This window comes from Protopterus annectens, chromosome 10.part0 (assembly GCF_019279795.1).
Source record: "Protopterus annectens isolate FY-2018-M chromosome 10.part0, PAN1.0, whole genome shotgun sequence".
Classification (NCBI taxonomy): Eukaryota; Metazoa; Chordata; order Ceratodontiformes; family Protopteridae; genus Protopterus; species Protopterus annectens.
The window spans coordinates 1,256,352,049-1,256,365,816 of record NC_056744.1 but is presented as its reverse complement, the minus strand read 5'-3'; the positions used below and the strand labels follow the sequence as shown (position 1 = coordinate 1,256,365,816).

Here is a 13,768-nt window from a genome sequence, read left to right as displayed (position 1 = left end):
TAGTTAAATGCAAGAGAGAAGAGAACTAGCAAGATCTAAGGGAAAAATTGAAGAGCAGACTTTCTAGTACTGGTAATAGTTTACCCTTGCTGAGTGGCACTCCAGGGTTATCAAACCCATGCAAACAAGGGCTTTTAAAGCAGAAAGTTGAAAGGGAGCTAGAAACAACTCCTCTTGTAGTAGATAAGCTACCTAGTGCTTACCACTCTCACTGATAAGCTGAGAGGCTTCCCTCTAACACAGAAAGGCCTGGGGAACTCAGAAACTACAGTACAGTCCTGAATACAGCAAATCTGTATCTGGACTACTCTAGTAACAGGAATGGTGGGAAAACAAGCTAGAACTTTTTTTTTTTAAATATAACAGTAGCAAGCTAGCAAACTGATTTAAACAAATTAACCAATTAACCAATAAATAGCTCAAAACTGAGCCATGTTCCAGCAGTCTTCAATCAGACAAGTTCTAGCTGCAAACTCCCACCACTAGGGTGCAGGGGAACCTTCTCCAAAAAAAAGATGGCCTGGATTAGTGCTCAAATTATACACACAAAGCTAGATTCAGCAGGTCTGAATCTAGTCTATGCTACAGTAAATAAGGCACTCCAATTTCAGAAATAAACAGTTCAAACAAGCAGGCACAATAAGCATTTAACCAGAAATTCCCAGCTCATAAGGGCAGAATCTACCATCTCCTTCCACAAGAGTGCAGACCACAAAGCTTCTTAATGTAAAATAACTGGCCTGAAGCCCAAGTACTTAAACCAGAACTAAGACACTTTTAGATAACAGACATTAAGCCTTTAATCAGCAACTCCCACCTAAGAAGGATGTAAGCTACCTGTCCTGCCACAAGAGGCAGACCATAAACCTTCTTAATGTAAAACTACTGGCCTGAAGCCCAAGTGCTTAAACAAAAAGGCTTAAAATAACAGTTACAATTTAATCAGGCTACTAACAAGCAGTAATAAATGCAGCAGAATAAATGAAATTGAGTACTTTTAAGAATAGGCAGCAAAAGCAAAATAAAGTAATAAAGTAGGAAGAAACACAAATGCAGTAAAAGCAGATGAATAAAGTGCATTTTTAATATAACAGTAGCAAATGAGCAAACTGATTTAAACAAATTAACCAATTAGCCAATAGAAAAGCTAAAAACTGAGCCGCATTCCAGCAGTCTTCAATCAGACAAGTTCTAATTGCACACTCCTGCCACTAGGGTGCAGGGGAACCGTCTCCAAAAAAGATGGCCTGGATTAGTGCTCAAGTTATACAAACAAAGCTAGATTCATCAGGTCTGAATCTAGTCTATGCTACAGAAAACAAGGTTCACCAATTTCAGAAAGAAACAGTTCAAATAAGCAGGCACAATAAGCCTTTAACCAGAAATTCCCAGCTCAGATGGACAGAATCTACCCTCTCCTCTCACAAGAGTGCAGACCACGAACCTTCTTAATGTAAAATAACTGCCCTGAAGCACAAGTTCTTAAACCAGAACTAATACACTTTTAGAATAACACATACTAAGCCTTCAATCAGCAGCTCCCAACTTGGAAGGATGTAAGCTACCTGTCCTGCCACAAGAGTGAATACCAAAATCTTCTTAATGTAAAACAACTGGCCTGAAGCCCAAGTGCTTAAACCAAATGCCTTAGAATAACAATTACAAGTTGATCAGGCTATTAACAAGCAGTAATAAATGCAGCAGAATAAATGCAATTGAGTACTTTTAAGAACAGCAGCAAAAGCAAAATAAAGTAATAAAATAGGAAGAAACACAAATACAGTAAAAACAGATAAATAAAGTGCATTTTTATATAACAGTAGCAAATGAGCAAACTGATTTAAACAAATTACCCAATTAACCATTAAAAAAGCACAAAACTGAGCCCTGTTCCAGCAGTCTTCAATCTGACATGTTCTAATTGCACACTCCTGCCACTTGGGTGCAGGGGAACCTTCTCCAAAAACAATGGCCTGGATTAGTGTTCAGGTTATACAAACAAAGCTAGATTCAGCAGGTCTGAATCTAGTCTATTCTACAGAAAACAAGGTGCACCAATTTCAGAAAGAAACTGTTCAAATAAGCAGGCACAATAAGCCTTTAACCAGAAATTCCCAGCTCAGAAGGGCAGAATCTACCTACTCCTCCCACAAAAGTGCAGACCACAAACCTTCTTAATGTAAAATAACTGGCCTGAAGCCCAAGTGCTTAAACCAGAACTAAGACACTTTTAGAATAACAGACACTAAGTCTTCAATCAGATTTATAAAATAACTGGCCTGAAGCCCAAGTGCGTAAACCAGAACTAATACACTTTTAGAATAACAGACACTAAGCCTTCAATTAGCAGCTCCCAACTTGAAAGGATGTAAGCTACCTGTTCTACCACAAGAGTGCAGACCACAAACCTTCTTAATATAAAACAACTGGTCTGAGGCCCAAGTGATTAAACCAAAAGGCTTAGAATAATAGTTACAATTTAATCAGGCTACTAACAAGCAGTGATAAATGCAGCAGAATAAATGCAATTGACTATGTTTAAGAACAGGCAGCAAAAGCAAAATAAAGTAATAAAGTAGGAAGAAACACAAATACAGTAAAAGCAGATGAATAAAGTGCAGTTTTTCTTTTTTTTTGGTTAAGTGGGAAGGGATGAAACACGATAATTTAAGGTTGATAAACTAAGGGGTGGGCCTCACCAAATGATCTCTCTCTACTCAGTAGAATAAGCTGATGAGATGGTACTGGGAGGAGTTCCGAAAAGTGAGCTTTATAGTAGGGGTGGGCAACTCAAAAGCCACCCAATTTAAGAACACAACAAGGACTGGGTGGCTAGGTGGGGAACTCTTAAAACTTCAACAGAACAGAAAACTTAAAACAAAACAAATGTAATACTAGAATAAGATACAAAATAGACATGATTAAACCTTAAACAAAGAGCTTCAAATCAAAATTAAATGCAGAGATGAGTGATACTCAGAGCAATGCAGACCACACAAACACTTCAGATAACTACAGATATTTCTCAATAAAAGAGCAATGCTGTCTCTCAGCTCCTCCCACTAATTAACTGATGTTATTCACAGTTTGCAAAGGAATTCTTTGCAAAGGAATCCTTGGTAACGTTTTTAACTGGCCCTAGCCAATAACTCTTAAATTCCAACAGAACAGAAAACTTAAAACAAAACAAATGTAATACTAGAATAAAATACAAAATAGAAGTGATCAAACCTTAAATAAAGAGCTTCAAATCAAAATTAAATGCATAGATGAGTGATACTCAGAGCAATGCAGACTACACAAACACTTCCTATTATTAATAATAACATCACCGTTTATAACTTTGCAAATTATTTGTAATAAGGACAAAATAGTTCTCATCTGATCTGGATATTTACATTAACCATTTACGGGAACTGAAATATTCTCCTAAGATTGTCCAGGCAGCTATGGGAAAGGCCTGGAATACGGCTAGAACATCTGCTTTTTCAATACAGAAATTGACTTTGGAGGCAGGATAATGGAAGCAAGTTCATCACAGCCTATGGAACCAAAAGTATCTTGATCAAGACAGTCTTCATTAGCATTGATACATTTGGTCAGTAACAGTTGTTTTTATTAATATTGTCCCTAAATCTTGCAAAATAGGTTATAATTGAGGTTAAAGTATAAGTGAACATTTTCTACACTTCAAGAAAGATTTACATGATCAAGGTGGGGATTTTATTAAGAGGGGAGGAAATGTTGCATGTGGCAAATGTTGATAACGTGACCCTTGATATTATATCAGTTGACACCAACAGAATATTCAGCACCAGACAGAATATTATATCCATTTAGGAATAGGCTATTTATGTGGCAGTATGTCACTATGGGGCTTTCTATTTAGGGCAAACCTTGTGTCTCTGTAAGCAAAGTATAATACTACTTCTATGTGATGTCATATGTAAGAGCAATATAAGTATTCTCTATAAACAAATGCTGGAGCATTTGGGAGCTACTTTTGCTTTTATAGGTATTGATCAATTGACCCCCAATACCCCCTATTAATTGCATACACCAACTCTGAGGAAGAGATTCTCACACCCCTCTATTCTGCAATCTCCCACACAAAAACAGTTTTAAGTCTAAATAACAAGCTTGCAAAAGCATTCTTATGAAAGCTCACTCTAACAGACTACAACTATATATATGTAGCTAGAATATAGGACACCCACAGTTTGCAATGCTAAAGAAGTACAGAGGAGCAAAGAATTATCAAAAACTGAGAATTACTTTAATGGTATTATTCTGAGTTCTTAACACCTCCTATACTTAAATTGAAGTGCTATTTTATTTTTCAGAGTTGCACGTCATAATTACAGCTCTTCCATTTCCATTTGCAAGCCCCAATGCAGAATTTCCAACAGTCTCATTATTAGTATAAACAATATTTTTAGAAGTGGCTCTTAGTGTAAATAACCAGCTGTGACATTATCAAATATATGGTGCTGGTAGAAAGCAATGAACAGAAATGTGAGCTACTGAAAGACATCTGCAAACAGTAACTAGTAGCAACTCTTAGTTGAAAAATTTTAGTTTATTCTGTTCTAGAATGCTTAAATTGCTGCTGTCAGCAATAACTTACCTAAGTGAGTAAAGACATGCTTATCCCAGGGCCACGTAGCAGCACCTACTAGTTCCTCACGGGCAGAGTTTGCAAAGTATATGTTCAAGTAGTCAGCGCCAGTGAGGTGTAATTCCTCTTTCATCTCTTTAACACTCATGTAAGCCCTGCAGAGAAAGAATAAATATAAGAAAAATCCAAGTGAAAGAAAACAAGATTTTGCAAAGTTGCAGCAGTAAAATGAGACAGACAGACAGTGAGTATAAAAAAATAAATACCTTTTGGATGAACTGACACACACACACACACACACACACACACACACACACACACACACACACACACACACACACACACACACACATTCATATGCAAGCAAAACATGCTTACAAATGCAAATAGTAAAATGCACTAGAGAGCTGGAAGAAAAAAGAGAGCTGTCTCACCATGTAAAATATTTTTTAACAAGGGAAAACATAATGCCATGATATTTCTTATTTGCACTGCACAAGCTATTTAGACATAATTGTTATTGTCTGTGATTTTTTTTTAACGTTATCACTTTTTTTTGTTTAATTATATCAGCTTGTGGGAATGCAGTGTGATGTGGAGATTAGAGTACCTATATGGACATGCTAGAACTAGCTCACGAGCAGAGCAGGAAGCTGCAGATAGCTATTTCTCTGTCTGATACTTCAAGCTGCAGTCCACAGTGCACAGTGCACACAGAGTAAGTAAGGCTCTTCAGCCAGACAACATAGTCGGCTGAATACAGATTAGTAGTGGTAGGTTTATACATTTATTTAAGACAAGACACACTTATCCTAAGATTTCTTGTCTATTTCCTGAGTGAAAACTCTGCTCTAGAGGGCTCAGAAGGGTGCATAACCTCATGCCACTCCCATAATGATGACTACTACAATGAATGGATAAGAAGATTGCCTACTGATTACACTTACTTCTTTCTGTGAAAGAGATTATGGAAGCAATTCAGCCAAGTTGTAGGCAGCATACCTGGATGGCACAGTGGTGCAGCAGTTGTGCTGTCACCTCACAGTAAGAGGTTCTCTGGTTCGATGCTGGGATGCCTTCTGTGTGGAGTCTGCATCTCTTGCCTGTGTCCTTGTGGGTTTCTTCTGGGTGTTCCTAAGACCTAAATCTTGCTATTCTAGCAACTTTCTAAGTTTATACGAGGAATGCAAGGACCCACTGTAGGCACAGACAGCAGGGAGAAAATCATCAGCCTGTCGCTTGGTTAGCACTCATAGTTTTGTCTGCCTAGCCTGAGTCACAGCCTTAATGGTTCAGCAAGCAGTGCTCAACATTTGCTATGAATGGATAACGTGCTATAGTAGCATTTAACCGATTTGTCTTTTTCCAAATATTGGAGTGTAATCACCACACTCGATGCACTACATAGTAGTTTATAGATGATTTAGTATGGAATGCCCCATCCATTAATAGCACCATCAAGGACAATTGATTGTTTAAATTCCTTGAGTTAGTTAATGCCAGCACTATAATATGTCTGGCTTTGTCCTCCACCACCTTATGAAAGGAGTGCTGACTCTGCAAAGTTGAACAGATTGGGATCAAAATCTCATAGTGCACCCAAAATGCTAACCAAATCAGGCTGCTTCTTCCATCAGTCATGGTTGATGCATTGCTCAAGACTGCAGGCTGATTGCAGATGAGACACAGACTTCTGCTGTGGATGTGAAGTCCAGACCTGAATTATATGGCATGATAGGTCCTGAATTGTAGCACATGCTGCCTGAATACCTGTAACTGTATCACACACGCCCTTTGACATTAAGTCAGGTGCATGGTGATGTGAATGTGGCCTTCTACAATCTGTGTTTCTTATCTGCTGTTGTTGTGATGGTTCTTCCACAACAGCATTCAGTTAGCTTCTTCAGACTTGCCCAGTAATTATATTCCTGTATGGATGGCACATTAACTAGAAGTAACCCCCTATGGCAAGGCATATCTTCCTTCTTTGTGATGGTACAGTGGGATGGTTTTGCCCATTAACCCAGGGCCTTCTAGCTTTGAGATTTCTCCATCCATTTTCATAAACATCACACAAAGGAGCAATGGCCCTTTAAATTACTGTTCTGTAAGCAGCATTTGCCATAAACAGTGAGGTTCTGACTTTCTTTCACCCATATATCCCTTGCTGGTCCAGATTATACCATCCCACATCAGTACTTTACACATTACTATTGAGGAGCCCATGACTGTCAAATTTCAACTTCTGTTGAGCTGTTTCAGGTATATAATTGAGTGAATATTGCCTTTCCCCCAAGCACACTTAATATCTAAGTGACTCTACAAAGAACTGCCAAGCCTCTACATTTCCAATTACATTTTTCCCCATTACTGCCTGTTACCTTTATCTTCTGTATGCTGTCCACCTTTGTTGTCATTCCCTTCATCATATTCTCTGCTACTGTAAAAACAATATTATATCAGAAATCATGGTCAATAAACTCTATGGAACAATCTTTCTTGCACCTCCATGCACTTTTTCAAATATTTAAAACAAACTGAGTGATGCTTGAATTTAAATAATATATACTTACATCCAATCAAACCCATCATAAACACAATTAACATGTTCAAAGACACTCCCTTAAAATAAGTCTAACAGATGCATACTAATTTTAACCAGGCTTACATACACTGAGATGTGAGCGTCAGAAAGGCATGACTGCACTGTGCATTCTGAATCATGGATGATGTACTAATGGTTCACACACTGGGGATTCAATAGTATGGTGCTTCTGAAACAGTTCAAAACCAGTGATGCACATATATAAACAAAATAACTATTCTGCATTAAAAATGAAATCTATTTATAAATGAAGAGTGATGATGTGACACCCGACCCCATGGAGCAAACTAGGAAGAGGGGGATGATGATGAAGATGATGAAGCTGTCTCTCTAAAGAAGTTGATAGTAATACTTATGTACTTAATCTTATCTTGCATAAAGGCTAACTAAATAGTTATCATTTTGACTGCTAATATTTCAACCATGCCTCACCCCCCTCAGCTAGCAAAATTGTCAAAATATTCTTTAAAATATAACACTCACAGTGCTTTAGAATGAAAGGTACCTTTCCAGTTGTTCTTATTAACATTGTTTAATATTTTTTTAAAAGCCAATAACAAGAAGATTTCAAGATCAGTAATGTCTGGTGTGTTTGTTGAAAAGGGTGGAAATACGGAGACATTAGAAACTGAAGCTTTTTGATTACCATGGATGTGTTGCAAGACTGCATGGCTGCAAAATTTACTGAAGAAAATAAGTAGCTTATATATATTTTTATTGGTGTTACTCTAGAGATATAGTTGGAAAGCACTTTATCAAGGCTTCAGAAGACAGCCGCTAAACATATTGCTTTTCTGCAAAAATAGGATCTCGAGGAATGAAAATATATTAAGAGAGTTTCTTTACAGATACTCCATGTTGTCTTTCCAGCAGAAGAAGGAAGCTGTAAGGCAGGAATATATGGATTGCCTTGGCAACAGCTGGAGGCAGGTTTGTTCAACCAAAAAGCACGGCTTTGGAGTGAACTTGTGAATGATTGGATTTCTAGGTTAAGAGAAAGAAGTGGATTATGTTGGATTTGTAAATGAAGTATTTGCAAGTTGGAATGGGTTTTCATTGAAAAACATAAACATTATGAAAATGTATTGTCTATCATCCTTGGTATTAAATGTAGTTATGAGGTGACAAAGAGTTATTGTATTTCTATTTGAAAATTTGTTGCTGAGTTGCACCTATTAACTCACATTGCAGTCCAAGTAAGATGTGCATAGTGAATCACTGAGAGGTAATTTTGACCATGGGTTTTCTTTTCAAATTACCCAAAGGGGTGCTTGATTCTTTGGGAGTGTGTGTGGGGTGTTATGACAGATGTACTACCATGTTAAAGGTCTTATCAATGTGAAATACAATCATAGCAGCTTTGGGAGAATTGCTGTCATGTTTCTGTAGGAACTTAAACATCTCCCACCATTTATCATAGACTACTCTATGTCCGATAAAATCACTGTTTTTTTGATTCAGTTAAGGTGGGAATTTATCCAGCCAGGTAGCAAGGATATAAGCCGTGATTAAACATACTGACCGAAAATCTTGAATCCCTGGGATTTGTTTTTTTTTCTGTATTAGTGAGATTATGGTCTAATTAGAGTACAGGCTATGCCCTTGTATGAAATCTGGTGAGTTGTTCATATGATTCGATTCTACCCATATTGTTATTTACCCGACTTTTATTGTACTATTGGCAACCCATCCTGGCCAGGAGCTTTATCTAGTTTCAGGCCTGAAATGGCAATCTTAGTCTCTTTAAAGAAAATGAGCTTATCCAACATTTTAACCTCCTCTATGAAAAGAGAATTCTTTCTGGAGATGGCACAGTCTCTTAGACCTGCATTTGTTATCTATCTGGATGTATAAAATCCTGTGAAATAACCTTACTTTATAACTTGAGTTCAAAGTTGGGAATGCAGTTGGAAGTAAAGAGTAAAATTTTTGGACAAGACTGAGATCCAGTTTATGTAGGAGTTTCAGATTTTATTACAGGATAAGAAATATATGTGGTACTTAGAATTAGCTCTATCAGGTCATCAAGAATTATTATGATTAAATTTGAAACTTGGTTTTGAAAGGAGGTGGTGGTATCTAAGCTTTGGAGATAAAGTAGGAAGTCCATGGTAGAGTATTTAACATGAATTTTCAGTGCAAGTGATCCAACAGTGAGCTGGGTTTTTGGATGCTATGAAGTAGGCTAGGACTGATGTAGCCTACTCTCCTTAAGGATTTTCTTTCTGATAATTAGAAATGGTTTGTGGAGCTATTTTTAACACTGGAGTGATTTGGATGGCTGGATTTCAAAGTTACTAATTTAGTTGGAAGTAAAGAGTTGAAATTTTGGGGGACAAAAGTGAGAACATGTTGATGAAGAAAATTCTGAATTTGCTTGATGATGATTAAAAGATGCAGTGCTTCCAAAGCAGAGAGGGCTTTTAAAAGTATGCTTATCAGGATGTGGATGCATGCAATATCAGGATCCAAAATGCTTAAAAACTGATGATATTAGGAAGCTTCAGAAACGTTTCCACTAATTCCAAATATTGCATTCAGTTTTTGCTTGTTCTTGCCTCATCCTAAGCCATTTGTTTATTGCAATTAATTTTCCATGACTGTGATATAAAAAAATGGAGATTAAAGTTAGTCTAATGGGCAGGAATATTAGGTAATAAGTATTATTAAATAATTTGGAATATCCATTTACATGTAATACTCATGTTAGATAATGCAAATATGCATGATGCTTGAAGGGTATTGTACTTCTGATTATGATGAAGATGTTACATGATATTTAATGTAATTATTTATTAAATTTGAATTATGTACCTTTTATGAGAGATCAAGACTGCTTCCATATGCTGGTCTTGTAATTCATATAGGATGTATCTTCTCATTTGGGGGTGTACAGGACCTTATATGGACTATTTTTTCATATCTCTCATCAATTACATTTATACCTTCCATAAGCTCTTCCTTTTCCTGTCTATTCTGCAATCAACACCCAGACACATACACCAGTATCCTCCCACTCACTCCACCATAATTATCTTCCTTGTTAATTTTTTCCCTTCCTGAATCTTCCTCATTCTTCTCCTTAACTATAGTCCCACAACCTTTTCCTAACGTACTATACATCAAAACCTTGTACTACCGTAATCTCCCTTACCTCCATTCTTCTTTTCCTATCCCACACCACTTCTCTACATACTATATTCCACTACCCAACTTCAACATTTTCCACATCACCCATTGCACCCCACAGTAATACCAATAGTTTCTCTGACATCTCACCCTCTTTATTCAACTTCCACACTTGGCACCTTGCAATGATTAGATCCTTTGTCATCATAATCAAACTTAAATGAATTTACAACCCCACCATAGGCCTCTCTTCATTACTCAACACCCCTCCATAATTACATATCACTACCAGGCCCTCTATCTATGTGGCGACATTCACCCCAACCCTGGACCAATCAATCATTCTGCCCAAAACTTTTCTTCTAGTACCAAGAACCTCTGCTTCACTACAATTAACGTATGCAGTATCTGTAACAAAACCACCAAATTTCATGCCTTTTTCTCTCACTACTCCCAAGATATTGTAGCAGTCACAGAGACCTGGCTAAAACTCCCTTATCAGCCTCAACAAAAAGTTGAGATCCCTCATCAAATCCTCTAAAGCTAGCTATGAAAACATAATTGCAGTATATAGTAAAGACAACCACAAGGCCTTTTATATTTATGTAAAGAATCTCCACGGCAATGCCCAGATTTTCTTGGAGCTGTTGTACAATGGCACCTCCTATACCGAGCCAACAGATATTGCCAATATAGTGGCTGACAGATTCAGTGCCAACTTTATCCCTCTCTCTCCAACCAAAGGACCAATCACAATACCTGTAGATTGCCAGGCACCCAGTATTACTGCTGCTCAGGTTAAAACATCACTGTCCAAGGCCAAGAATGGGACCTGACAATATCCCTGGCTGTGTTCTACATGAACTACAGAGTGAACTGGCACCTCACCTGTGTGCCCTGTTCAAGCACAGCCTCACCTCAGGCTTTGTCCTACCAAATGGCGCACTGCTACAGTCATTCCTCTCCACAAAGGAGGAGCGACTACAGACCCTGAGAACTATCGCCCCATTAGTCTGACAAGTCTGATATGCAAAGCTATGGAATGCATCATCATGGACCAAATAAACAAAGATATAGGGAACCTCCAAACTCTGGATGCAACACAGTTTGGTTTTGTGAAAGGTAGATCATGCTTGCTCAACCTGGTCGACTTCTTTGAGTCAGTCACCAGATCTGTGGATGAAGGCAAGGTGGTTCATACAGCCTATCTTGATCTGGCCTAGGCCTTTGATACCATTCCCCACTCAGGAATCATAGAAAAACTCACTAAGCTAGGCATCAACCCCTGTATCACAAGGTGGGTTGCAAACTGGCTCACAGATAGAACCCTCAGTGTGAAAGTAGCTGACTCCAAGTCAGACTGTCAACCAGTCACAAGTGGAGTCCCACAGGGTTTGGTCCTGGGTCCTGTCCTGTTTGGTATCTACTTCTCTGAAGTTCAGGCCAATACGAAGGGACTCTGGCTGACAAAGTTCACAGATGATTGCAAGTTGGGAGCCATAATTAACTCCCCGAGTGATGTTGACATACTACAGAAAGGCCTCACTGAGACCAATGACTGGTGTCAGAACTATGGCCTTAAGCTCAATGCCAAAAAAATGTGTCAGCATCCCCTTTGGAAAAAACCTGGTTCTCATGACTTACCACATTGATGGTAGTCCACTGAACACAGAAGGTGTCATAAGACATCAGGGAACACAGGTTAACAGCAACCTCTCTTTTGACTACCACATTGCCACTGTGGTCAGAATGTCCTTCTATGTGGCACATCTCATTACTAAGGGTTTTTCATCTAGGAAGAAAGAAATCATTGTCTCCCTCTACTCTTCCCTCATTAGGCCAATCATCGAGTACAATGCCCCATTTGGCATGTACCTCACTAGACACCTACAACAACTGGAGAGGCCGCAAAAATACCTCACAAAGAGTATCTTAGGCCTTAAACACTTGCCCTATATGGACTGACTCAAAAAAATCCAACTATTCTCTGTCTCATATTGCCTACTTTGAGGCGATCTCTGCTTGACTTACAAAGCCATGTCTGACCCAGCTCTGTTAGAAATGCTACATCTAAAAAAATCCCAATCCCTCTGCACTACATGCTGCAGAGGCCTCAACCTCATTACCACAATCAACAGAACAAGCTGGAGGGACAGGTTCATAACCCAGAGACTGCCCATGCTATGGAATAGACTTCCCATGCATGTCAAGCAGAGTGCCTCACTGGCCCTCTTCAAAAGAAAACTTGATGAGTAGATGGGAAATAAAAAATTCACCCCGGGGATCACTCTAGTGGCTCTAGTTGACAGAGGCACTGGGAACTAAGGTCGGGTGGCATGATGCCGGGATAAATCTATGGGCTAGGCTTGTAAAGGCTCCAAGGCCATTAGCCTAGTACACACCTATGAACATATTGCTAACACTGAAATAATCCCTCCAGGATATAATATACATAGAATTGACCAGCGGTGGCTACATAAAAAAGGTGGAGGTGTTGCATTAATCGACCATGACACTTCAGCTGTTACACCATATGATAAACCCATACCAGCATTTGGAAATATGAAATTATTGCTAGTTAGCCTTCACATCAACAACAGAAAACAATTATGTATTGCTGTACTCTATATTCCCCCAGATCAAAACATACCTACTCTGGAAGATCTTCTATCCTGGACCACCCTCAATATATCAAATGAAACCATCATTCTTGGCAACACAAATATAAACTGACAAACTCTCATCTCTGACTCCCCATTAAATAGTATTAACTTGCACAGGTTTACTCAACTCATCTCTAACCCCACTTGTAAGGTAAAAAAAGCAAGCAGAGTCAATTCTAGACTGGATACTCATCTCACACCCTGAAAAATTCACCAAGGCAGGGACCCTACCTTTAGTGACAATCTTCCTACCTATACCCATTGAACCCAACTTGAAATAGACAAACTGCATTGTCCAAGTACAACTAGGAATCTTACCCATTTCAATGAACAACTATTCTTAGAGTCTCTAAAAACCCACAACTGGTCCCCTACCAAATTTCTCCCACTTGATGAAACAGTCAACTACTTCAATAAAGTCTTTTTAGATATTCTAGACAGTCTTTCTCCCACAACCATGCCCATGGCCAACTAAACAAACTAAACAGTTACTTACCTCAAGGGACAAAGCCTGGAAAGAATGGCAGAGAAATAGAACCCCACAACTTGAACTCAGATATAAACAACTCCGTAACAATGCCATAAAGCAGCTCATCAATGATAAAAAAGCTATTTCTCCACTAAACTCACTACTCAACAAAATAATCTCAAATTCTTCTGGAACTCTGTTTCCTGTCTCCTAAATCCTGGCACTCAACACAACCCCTCCCGATCTCCTGACAAAGACCCTCAAGAAATTGCCCAAGCCTTCAA

At 38.5% G+C, this 13,768-nt stretch overlaps 1 protein-coding gene across 1 annotated transcript in view; it reads right to left on the bottom strand.

Annotated features, from left to right (window-relative positions):
• Positions 1-13,768, bottom strand: part of PAPPA2 (pappalysin 2) — a 2,663,723-nt gene that overhangs the window by 1,931,419 nt on the left and 718,536 nt on the right. The window contains exon 3 of the mRNA XM_044085971.1: positions 4,628-4,773. Within this exon, the coding sequence (XP_043941906.1) occupies positions 4,628-4,773 (146 nt within the window). The remainder of the gene's footprint in view (positions 1-4,627; positions 4,774-13,768) is intronic.